The 12,031-nt window shown below is 45.9% G+C and overlaps 1 protein-coding gene across 3 annotated transcripts in view; it reads left to right on the plus strand.

Annotated features, from left to right (window-relative positions):
• HECW1 (HECT, C2 and WW domain containing E3 ubiquitin protein ligase 1) overlaps window positions 1–12,031 on the plus strand; it is a 189,723-nt gene that overhangs the window by 120,346 nt on the left and 57,346 nt on the right. For all 3 annotated transcript variants that reach the window (XM_038760176.1, XM_038760177.1, XM_038760178.1), the window contains 3 exons: window positions 4,011–4,153; window positions 6,019–6,140; window positions 11,422–11,607. In XM_038760176.1, the coding sequence (XP_038616104.1) occupies window positions 4,011–4,153; window positions 6,019–6,140; window positions 11,422–11,607 (451 nt within the window). The remainder of the gene's footprint in view (window positions 1–4,010; window positions 4,154–6,018; window positions 6,141–11,421; window positions 11,608–12,031) is intronic.

Below are 12,031 nucleotides of genomic sequence, written 5' to 3' on the forward strand. Positions count from 1 at the left end.
TTTCCTTGTTACAGTTCCTTCATCATTTTGAAAGTGAAAATCACCATTTCTCTGAAAGATTGCTTAGGAAGAAAACTGAGTAGTGCAAAGGCTTCAAGCCATAGTTACCTCTTTCTAAGCGCTCTTCAGCAAACTAGAATTTTCCTGTATTTTCATAAGGCTATTTTATAAACCTCTCCCCTGACACACACACACACACACACACAAAAAGTAGCTCTTTATAGGCACACAATATAGTTTCTGTGTAATGTGGGCTGGCCGGGGACTTCTCCTATGTAATTAAATAGAAACTTCAGTTGGAGTGTTTATAAAACCACTGTATGTATGAGAATTTTTGTTCAAGGTGCTGTTACATGAGGGTATCATAAAACATCATGCAAAATTAGAAGGGAAAGTTTAATGGGCTAGCTCAGTAGTTAGGGCATAAAATGGCTCATCAAACCAGAGCAGGTAAACTGACTAGTGGGGCGTGAAAAGAAACGTATTTGTTTATAGGCACGTGATTTCGTATTTTGAAATTGTCTCCTTTTCAAGCATGCTATATAGACATTTATGACTCCGTGAAAACTCACCTCCAAAGGGAATTAGTCATCAGGAAAGTGTTGCTTTTGGAAGAAAAACACACAGAGGCAGAAGCCATAAATTGCTTTCCCTCTGACAGTTTTTGTATTTCAATTAAGACCTCTTGGCTGGACCCTTTGGGAGCTGTTGGCACTGGGGTCTTAAGCCTCCTGTGGGGGTTGAAGTCTCCACAGCTCTTTTAATGAGGAGAGCCACAGGAGCTTCTGACCTTGGCTACCCAGTCACACTCTTGATGGGATCCCTGCTTGGGTGGGGGCTTAAGGGGTCCGAAGCCACAATTAAACGGCTCCAACAGGCGCATCTTCGTGTCCTGTTCCTTAACTGCCCCATGGAGACCATTTGGTGGACAACAACGGAGACGTTTTCTACCAAGAGAAGAGCCGAAAATCTGGAGGGGTCTAAAAATTGAACTGTAGGAGTAGTCATAGTAACACTATTTATTCACCATTTACTGTGTGCAGAGCACTGTTATAAGTGCTGGGAGAGAATTCGCCTGTGGGAATTAGACAAGGTTTCCCTGTCTCCTGCAGCTCACAATCTAAGAGTTCAATCACTTCAATCCATACTTCATGCTGCTGCCCGGATTATCTTTGTCCAGAAACGCTCTGGACATATCACTCCCCTCCTCAAAAACCTCCAATGGCTACCGATCAATCTGCGCATCAGGCAGAAACTCCTCACCCTGGGCTTCAAGGCTCTCCATCACCTCGCCCCCTCCTACCTCACCTCCCTTCTCTCCTTCTACTGCCCAGCCCGCACCCTCCGCTCCTCCACCACTAATCTCCTCACTGTACCTCGCTCTCGCCTGTCCCGCCATCGACCCCCGGCCCACGTCATCCCCCGGGCCTGGAATGCCCTCCCTCTGCCCATCCGCCAAGCTAGCTCTCTTCCTCCCTTCAAGGCCCTCCTGAGAGCTCACCTCCTCCAGGAGGCCTTCCCAGATTGAGCCCCTTCTTTCCTCTCCCCCTCGTCCCCCTCTCCATCCCCCCGCCTTGCCGCCTTCCCCTCCCCACAGCACCTGTATATATGTATATATGGTTGTACATATTTATTACTCTGTTTATTTATTTATTTATTTATTTTACTTGTACATTTCTATCCTACTTATTTTGTTTTGTTGGTATGTTTGGTTCTGTTCTCTGTCTCCCCCTTTTAGACTGTGAGCCCACTATCGGGTAGGGACTGTCTCTATGTGATGCCAATTTGTACTTCCCAAGCGCTTAGTACAGTGCTCTGCACATAGTAAGCGCTCAATAAATACGATTGATTGATTGATTGATTGATAAGAGTTCAAATGGGGAGAAGGGATTGGAGACAGAAGCATCGGGAGTGGTGAAACATTACAGCACATCACAAATGCAGAAAATAGGCTTGAAGTGTTGGTCAAAACAAAGGAGTCTGAGAGCATGCGGGTGTAGGCCTTTAGTAGTGGAAGGAAAGACGGCGGTTACATGGTGCTTTTTTTATGGTATTGGCTAAATGCTTACTACGTGCAAAATACATGCTAATCACTAGGGTAGATACAAGATAATTGGGTTGGGTACAGTCTCTGTCCCACATGGAGGACTCACGGTCTCCATCCCCATTTTACAGACAAAGTAACTGAGACCCAGGGAAGTTAGGTGACTTGTCCAAGGTCACACAGGAGACAAGTGGCAGAGCTGGGATCAGAACCCAGGTCCTCTGACTCTCAATCCCATGGTCTTTTCACTAGTCCATGCTGCTTCTCTAGCTGGGATTAGAATCCACATCCTCTGATTCCCAAGCTCATACTCTTTCCATTAGGCCATGCTTTTGTAAGTGGTGATGGAGGAGGGATTAGTAATAGTAGTAATACTACCCACACCACTACTGTGTGTTCACCCCTTGGTCACATGTTCCATTCCCTTCACATCTAACTGATCATCACTCTCCCATCTTCAAAACCTTCCATGAAACTTTCCCAGACTATTCTTTCATTTCCTTACCATAGTCTCCCTCCCTTCTGCATTATCTACACACTTACATTCCTAGCCCCAAGGACTCTGATGCTCTCCCAAGATCTCAGTACATTGCTCTCTTTACACAGAAAGCATTCAGTAAATACTACTGATTGATAAATGGTAGTACTAGTAGAATTTATCGAGCCCTATTTGGTGCAGTGCTCTGTATTAAGTGCTTCTAACAAGAGGTGGGGTGTTCCATAGGTGATCGGCCTGACTCACAAACACAGAGTTAGATGGAAAATATGTCAGTTGGACTCTAGACTGAAAGCTCATTGTGGGCAGGGAATGTGTCTACTAGCTCTGTTTTGTTAGGCTCTCCCAAATGCTTAGTACGGTGCTCTGCACACAGTCTTCACTAAATATGATTGATGAATTGATTGAAATCAATCTTATAGAAAGTACTCGATATTCACCCAACCCTCAGACCCATACTACTTATGTGCATATCCGTAATTAGTCATAATGCCTGTCTCCATATCTAGACTCACTGTACCTCGATCTCGTGTTGCATCCATCCTCTGACCTGGAACTCCCTCCTCCTCCATATATGACTGACCACCATTCTACCCACCTTCAAAGCCTTATTAAAATCTCACCTCCTCCAGGAGGCCTTCCCCAATTAAGCCCTCTTTTCCCCTAGTCCCTCTCTCTTCTGAGTCACCTATGCCATTGGATCCATACCCTTTTAGCACTTGGTAGTCATCCCTCTTTCAGCCCCACACCACCTATGTACATATCTGTAATTTATATTAATGTCTGTCTAATATACATAAATTACAGAAATGTACATAAGGGCTGTGGGGCTGAGGGAGGGATGACTAGATATCCGTCTCCCCATCTAGAGAGTAGGTTCTTTCTGGGTAGGGAAAATGTCTACCAACTCTGTTGTACTCTCCCAAGCCCTTATAGAGTGCTCTGCACTCAGTAAATGGGAAATAAATACCAGATTGATTGATAGACAGCAGACTCTTTGAGAGCAGGGAATGTCTACCACCTTTACTGTATTGTACTCTCCCAAGCACTTTGTCCAGTTCTCTGCACACAGTAAGTTTTCATTAAAAACCCTTGATTGATCGATTGTTTGGAAAGGTCCAAAACCACCCATCCACTTTCCACAGCTCTTTCAGTGTCAGTCTCCCCACAATAGCCTGATAAACATCAAACCCCAAACCAATGTCTTGGCTCATTCACTTCATTCTTATTTAACCTGAACCTGCCTCTGTCTAATTTCCTCCCACCATGGGTCAGGATTATTGTGCTCCTTGTTCATTTCCGATTATGTAGGCAACTGTTTCACCAAACTGAACCATTTCCTAAGAAGTGGAGTGATGTTTCCTCTTCAGCTCGGCCTGCTTTCCCGTGAAAATTTGCAGGAGAATTTTCTTCGCAGGGGTTTCATCTTCAAATGAAACATGTTTGTCTTTCTTGTTTTTCAACCCAAAGGTACCAGAATATCCAGCGGACTATTGCAACCGAGAGATCGGAGGATGAGCCACCGGGTCCGAGTGCAGAGCCTCTCCCTGCTGGAGGAGGAAGTGGAGGAGGAGGAAGTGACTTGGAAGCAGACTCTTCTCAACCAAACCTAGGTAATGTGGGGGGCCAAGGGAGAACAACCTCAAGATCCCTAGGGCTGTAGAGCACAGCCAGGTCTTAGGAAGATCCTGACTTGTAGAAGACGGTAGAAATGATTGAGCAGGAAGATGAGGGAGCGTGAGAAAATGTGGAAATTGGGACGATCTCTCTCAGCAGGGATTTATTGAATAGGTAAAGCATGTTTTCCCAGAGGGAAAACTGTGTCATAGGCAGATCTGACTCTCAAGCCAAAGCTGCCCCGGGCAGCCAAGCTGTGTCTCTTTCGGAGAGGGCCGCACTTGAAAATTCTGGACAGAAAGGCCAACAAACTACTGGAAGGTCAAGCGTGATCATGAGACACATTTAGGGTGGTCTGAGCATTGGCTTCAGCGCTCTCCGTCCAGGGGAAGCATGTACAATTTTAATGTGAGATGCAGCATGGCTCAGTGGAAAGAGCCCGGGCTTTGGAGTCAGAGGTCATGGGTTCAAATCTTAACTCCGCCAACTGTCTGCTGTGTGACCTTGGGCAAGTCACTTCACTTCTCTGAGCCTCAGTTCCCTCATCTGTAAAATGGGGATTAAGACTGTGAGCCCCACGTGGGACAACCTGATCACCTTGTATTCCCCCCCAGTGCTTAGAACAGTGCTCTGCACATAGTAAGCGCTTAACAAATGCCATCATTATTATTATTATTATTCTCTGGGCCTCAGTTACCTCATCTGTAAAATGGGGATTAAGATTGTGAGCCCCCCGTGGGGCAACCTGATCACCTTGTAACCTCCCCAGCTCTTAGAACAGTGCTTTGCACGTAGTAAGTGCTTAATAAATGCTATTATTTTATAATAATTATTATTATTATTATCTTAGTAGCCAGGAGAGGCTACTGAAATCCACACGATTGCCAAATCAGGGTCAAAATTGATTACTTGTGAAGCCGCATAACCTAGTGGAAATGACAAGAGCCTGGGAGACAGAGGACCTGGTTCTCACCCCGGTTCTGACACTTGTCTGCCGGTTGACCCAGGACAAGTCACTGTAGTTCACTGTGCCTCAGTTTCCTCATTTGTAAAATGGGGATCAAATGCCTGTCTTCTCTCCCCCTGTGAGTCCCTGGTGGGACATGATTATCTTGTATCTACCCCAACACTTAATAATATAATAATAATAATAATGGCATTTATTAAGCGCTTACTATGTGCAGAGCACTGTTCTAAGAGCTGGGGAGGTTACAAGGTGATCAGCTTGTCCCACGGGGGGCTCACAGTCTTAATCCCCATTTTACAGGCCCAGAGAAGTGAAGTGACTTGCCCAAAGTCACACAGCTGACAAGTGGCAGAGCCGGGATTTGAACCCATGACCTCTGGCTCCAAAGCCCGGGCTCTTGCCACTGAGCCATGCTGCTTGGTATATGGTAAAGTGCTTAATAAATACCACTAGTAGTAGTTGTTAGCTCCATGCTCTTCCCATCTCCCTCATTGCAAATCTCAAAGCCTTTTTCTGGAGTGACTTACAAGGTGCTACATTGAGCCACTGGGCTTTCTCTTCATCTATATATCCTTTCATTCATTCATTCACAACAAGATGGCTAAACGGCAAACCATCGAGCACAGAATTCCTCAAACGGGAGCAGATTAAAGTAAAGGTCATTGTGATAAAAAGAATGGAAGTGCTGACACAGCCAGGATTTTACTCCAGATGAGTGAGAAGAGCCAGATTTTGAAATGCACTTGCAAGGGACATTGAAGAAGAGGAATTGTCGATCCATTTTCATGAAACCGTTCAAGTTTCTGCTGGGTGCCGGCATATTGTTTGATGGTGATGAGCAGGTAGCGACCCCTTTCTCTAACATGTTCAGTCACTTTCCTTCACCTTTTCCAGAACTGAGGAGAGAAGGGTCTCTTTCTCCTGTGAACTCCCAAAAAATCACTTTGCTGCTTCAGTCCCCGGCTGTCAAGTTCATCACCAACCCTGAGTTCTTCACCGTGCTGCATGCCAACTATGTGAGTCCTCCCCACCCCCAATTGTGTGAATCCTCCCCACCCTCATCCCCAGTCCAAACCAGCAGAGTCCTCCCCACCTTCAACCCTAATCCAAACCAGGTGAGTCCACCCAATCCCAACTGAACGAGCCCACCCCACCTCCCAGATCTGTGGGAATCCTCTCCACCTCAAACTCTAACCACTTTCCCAACCCTAACCCCCTACTGTGTGAGCCTTCCTCAATCCCAGTCAGGTCAGCCCTCACCATCCCCACCCCAGAGTGTGGTTTGGCCTAGCAAATCCTTTCGCCCACTCCGGCATCAGATGCCGATGGGCTAATGGTCCTACGCTCGTCTGGGAAAGTAAAAGAAGAATCCGATGGTCTTCATTTACTCTCCCACAGGAGAGTATATGCTAGTTAAAAACAACTTACGGATGGGTGAATTTTTATACTTAGTTGCCAACCTGGTGTATTGACATGGGCCCATTGGAGAAGAGCACCTTGCAGTTCTGTGAATCTGTTCAACCCTAGCTGAAAATTGCTTGTCAGTATGTACTGGAAACGCTGGTTTGAGATTGATTTACCTCCCAGTTCAGAAAGGATGAAACAAATTAAAGAGAGGTTATCTGGGGCAACAAAAATGAAGTCCTTATCCAAGCATCGGCCAGAACTCAAGTTCTAGTCCTTTCAGAAGAAGAACATCTTAACTCATGATTTCCTGTAATATCTGCTGTCATCTTCTGCTGTTGCTGTTCTTCCTAGATCAGTGGAAATTGGCAGGGTCGATATGAGTAGAGGTGACACGACCTAGGCAGCTTCCGAGGTATTTCTTATCCAGACTGGAAAACCCAGGAATTTCTCCCAAACATAATTCCTAGAGTTTTCCAAGTCCTGTTTTAAAGATTCAGGTGATTTTGGTGTGTTTCTTAATAGTGAGAAGTCAAGGAAGATAAAATTAGAAGTCTCCCATCAGTGTCTAACTGCTATTCAGATTTCAGGCTCTTCACCCTGCCTCAGTTACCCCTTTGTAAAATGGGGAGACTGCATCTTAACACGGGTCCTTGGACCTTAGTGACCAAGTACAGTGGTAATAATAATAATGTTGGTATTTGTTAAGTGCTTACTATGTGCCAAGCACTATTCTACGCACTGGGGTAGATACAAGGTGATCAGGTTGTCCCACGTGGGGCTCACAGTCTTATTCCCCATTTTCCAGATGAGATAACTGAGGCCCAGAGAAGTTAAGTGATTTGCCCAAAGTCACACAGCTGACAAGTGGCAGAGCAGGGATTAGAACCCACTACCTCTGACTCCCCAAGCCCAGGCTCTTTCCACTGAGCCACGCTGCTTCTTCTGGTACACAGAGGCAGCACCACCAGTGCCTTATATCCAACTCTACTCTTGATTTCCAATGTGAGGGTTGGGCAGGGCATGAAGATGGATCAATTGCCATAAACACTGTTGCGACAGGCATTCCTGAAAGACGGAGAAACGCAAGCCACCTGCCATACAATTGGCCTTACAAGCCACTGGATTGTCAGGACCAGGATGTTGGCATTCCCTCGCGGGTCCCCCCATCCCCACTCCCAGCTAAAGCCTCTTTGGGAAGAATCATTTAAAAGGAAGACCACCAGAAACCTTGTTAAAGTAGTAGGTCTGCTGTCAATGGGAGGAATGGTCCTTCACGTCAACGGGCTAAGAAGATGTAGACTCTTTAAAGGGGATGGGATCCAGACTTGGGTATGGATCAGGGGTATGTCAAGTCTCCCACAGACCATTCCCCTCAATCTCAAATCAGTTCAAGAAACCTCAAGAATATCTGGAAGTCTGGATTCCAGTCAGTCAATCAATGGGGAAGTAGTGTGGCCTACTGGATCTGGGAGTCGTCTAGGAGTCTGGGAGTCAGAGGGACCTGGGTTCTAATTCCAGCCCTGACACTTGTCTGCTGTGTCACCTTGGGCAAGTCACTTCACTCCTCTGTGCCTCGGTTGCTTCATCTGCTAGACTGTGAGCCCGCTGTTGGGTAGGGACCGTCTCTACATGTTGCCAACTTGTACTTCCCGAGCGCTCAGTACAGTGTTCTGCACACAGTAAGCGCTCAATAAATACGATTGAATGAATAAAAAGAGGATTAAGACTGTGAGCCCCAGCCGGGACATGGATTGTGTCCAATCTGATTAGCCTGTATCTATCCCAGTGCTTAGTCTAATGCCTGGTACATAGTAAGCTCTTAACAAATACTATAAAAAAAGTAGTATTTATTGAGTACAAATTCCATGCGGGGCCCTGTACTAAGCACTTGGGAGGGTACAGGAGAGTTAGTAGACAAGATTCCTGCCCTCAAGGAGTTTACAATCTAGTGAAGGAGGCCAACACTAAGATAAACTACAGGGAGGAGGGAATGGTACTTTCACTGGACAACGGAGAAGTTGGAGCAAGGAGAGTTGGCATGTGATTCAGCCTGCTCGGTTAGTCAGTCATTCTATCATATTTACTAAGAGCTTATTATTCATTCATTCAATCGTATTTACTGAGCACTTACTGTGTGCAGAGCACTGAGAGCACTACACTAAGCACTTGGTATATATGATATAAAAATAAACAGACAGATTCCTTGCCCAAGTGAGCTTACAGTCTAGGCAAACCGCTCCCGTAGCAGCTGCCAAATGCTCCCAAATGTGTCTGGACAGCTGGGAAGGACATGAACAGCCCTGTGTCAACTAGGCCATGTGGGAGAATTGAGACATACGGGGCCCTGAGTTCTGGAGGAGAGGGGGGATTCTCACTGATCCAGTCTGACTGACATTGGAAAGACAAGTGGAAAGAACGTTTTCCCCGGGTGCTTTCTGAAGTAGTTAAGGAAAGAAAAAACAGGTCCTTTCTAGACTTTCCGCCCCCTTCCCCTAAGCCAGCTCTGCTGTACTAACCCACCCAACATCTGTCCAGGCAGCTGGACCGGCTGACTGTGCTCGGGGAATATTCTGGGAATCTGAGGCTCCGCTTGGTATTCATATTTCAACCACAACATCCAATTAAAATGGAGAGATTTAATTGGCCGGGTAATTATGCGTTGGAAAAAATTACCCAGGAAACTGGAGCCAAATTGCTCTTGACTGGCAGATGAATTTTTGTTTTGAGAACAACCCATTCCCTTGAAGTTCAGCGCTGTTGGGAGAGCCACGTGAAAAAGAATCCAGACGTAACCTCTGCTGCAAAATATAAACTATGGGTCTAATGGCCAAGTAAATGCAGAGTTATTGGGAAAAATAAATTTTAAGTATGCAGCACTCCGGGGTTTTAACTCCTCTCCATGGAGAGTCAGTACTTTATGGCTGTTAATGAGGTTAACGTTTATGTTTTAATATCTTATATATTTTCAGAGCCACGTGGTTGAGTTAAATTTGATGTATTCTCTTTCTTTTAAAAGGCCTACACTAATGGGTCCATAATATACAGTTTTTCTCTCTCGTTGCTTTCATTCAAAAGAAATAAAATGGCATGTTTGCATTGGTGCCTCGTGGATACTTTTATGAATATGCTGATAGGGATTGAAGTACAACCAGAAATATGGACAGTCAAGCTTTCTAAAAGCTAGACTTTGCTTTCCAGGAGTGTAAATGTTAGGCCCAGTTTCATTTTACCCCTGTTTCTGGCAGTGCACTTGTACCCATTTCATAGCGGGGTTGGAAGAGTAAGGCATACTGGGTGTAATTCCCACCTCGGCTAGTATCTGCTCAGAGGACCTCACTCCAGCCTCTTAACCTCACTGCATCTTCCTGGCTTGGAGAGAGAAATAATATTTGTCACCAAGAAAAGCATTGAGGCCGAGTGACGTGTCTGCCTTCGTTCCATATGAATTTTCAAAGGCCACCAGAAAATGCATCCCCACGAATTCCTCACCCAAGGAGGGTTGCGGGAATTCTTCAATCCTTTTGGGAATCTTCCAGTGCCCCCCATCTCGGAGTGGACACCCTAAGATTACCCCGCTCCGAAAATGGAAAAGCAGTGTTTGGGAAAACCTCTGTAGGAACTGAACTTCCCTCCAGAGGAGGGATCTGCCATTGCCTCAGTACCTTCTGCTATCCAGCATCCCAGATCCAATGATGGGCCAAAGGACTTCTGGCCTGATTCCTAATTATTGAGGCTCTGGATCAGCACTCAGCCATACAGTGGAGTTAGGATTAAAAATTCACAAAGCTTCGTTATAGACCCTTACTGCCTTGGGGAGATGGTGGGAGGTCCTTTGGGCAGGGAATGTGACCGTTTAATGTTATGTTGTACTCTCCCAAGCACTTAGTATAATGCTCTGCCCACAGTAAGTGCTCAATAAACATGACTGACTGACTGACTGAGCTAAACACCGTAATAGGTACAAATAATTGGACCTGACTCAGTCCCTTCCTCATCAGGGGTCACAATCTCAGAGTGGAGAGAACATCCCCATTTTATAGATGAGGAAACTGAGGCTTAGAGAAGCTGTCACTTGCCCAGCATCACCCAGCAGGTCAGTGGCAGAGCTGGGATTAGAACCCAGGTCTCTTGGCTCTCCATCCCATGCTCTTTCCATTAAGAATGATTCTCCCAGTTGGGACCTTAGAGCCACAAATCTTCACCAGATTCCTGGTGGATCTTAGGTTCTCTCTGGTCTAAGATGTGATCACTACTTGTTTAGGATGAACTGGAAATGGAAAAATTTCACGTCTGCCTCTGAATCACTCTCTGCCTCACAAATTTCCATATCTAAAATAGAGGAACCAATTCTCTTCCCCTTTCCCTTCTCCTTCTCCCCTCCTAACACCAGTAATATGGTGACTAATTGGGAGCTCATATCTATGAAATGCCTTGCGCTGTCAGAAGAAAGTTGATAGAGCCATACAATTTATTGAGAAGCAGTCTGGCCTAGTGGAAAGAGCGCAGGTCTGGGAATCAGAAAACCTGGGTTCTAATCTCAGCTCCGCCACTTGTCTGCTGTATGACCTTGGGCAAATCACTTTACTTCTCTGTGCTTCAGTTACCTCATCTGTAAAATGGGGATTAAGCCAGTGAGCCTCATGAGGGACATGGATTCTGCCCAACTTGATTAGCTTGTATCTACCCCAGAGCTTTATGCAGCGCCTGGCATGTAGTCAGGGCTTAAACGAATACCGTCAAAAATAGTCAAACCTTAAATAGTAGTGTCCCGAAAAATCCTCTGGGATAACTGCTGAATTTGCTGAACTGCGGAGACCTAAATGATAGTAATCTCCAAAAATCTCTTACCGCATTTCCTCCATCTCTTCCTCATCCCTTCTCCCTTCCCAGAGTGCTTATAGAGTCTTCACCAACAGCACCTGCTTGAAGCATATGATTCTGAAGATCCGCAGGGATGCTCGGAATTTCGAACGCTACCAGCACAACCGGGACCTAGTGAACTTCATCAACATGTTCGCCGACACCCATTTGGAACTGCCTCGCGGTTGGGAAATCAAAACTGACCAACAGGGCAAGGTGAGACCAGTGCAGCCAGAGCACGTGGGAGCAAAACTCCGGCCTTAAATCAGATGGGTTCTCGCAGCATCGCTGACCTGATACCTGAGTTGAGGTGGGGCATGTTGGGGAGAGGAGGCTGGAGGGGTTGAGAAGCGGCATGACCTAGTGGATAGATCACAGGCCTCAGAGTCAGAGGATCCGTGTGCTAATCCTGGCTCCACCACTTCTCTGCTGGGTGACCTTAGGCAAGTCACTCACCTTCTCCGTGCCTAATTGTTAACCTCATCCGTAAAATGGAAATTAATATCGTGAGCCCCATTTGGGACATAGAATGTATCCAATCTGATTAGCTTACATATACCTCAGTGCTCAGTGACTGGCACATAGTAAGCTTTTCATAAATACCACAAAAAAATTACCACTGGTGGTTGGTGGTAGTGAA

Source organism: Tachyglossus aculeatus, chromosome 18, assembly GCF_015852505.1.
Source record: "Tachyglossus aculeatus isolate mTacAcu1 chromosome 18, mTacAcu1.pri, whole genome shotgun sequence".
Classification (NCBI taxonomy): domain Eukaryota; kingdom Metazoa; phylum Chordata; class Mammalia; order Monotremata; family Tachyglossidae; genus Tachyglossus; species Tachyglossus aculeatus.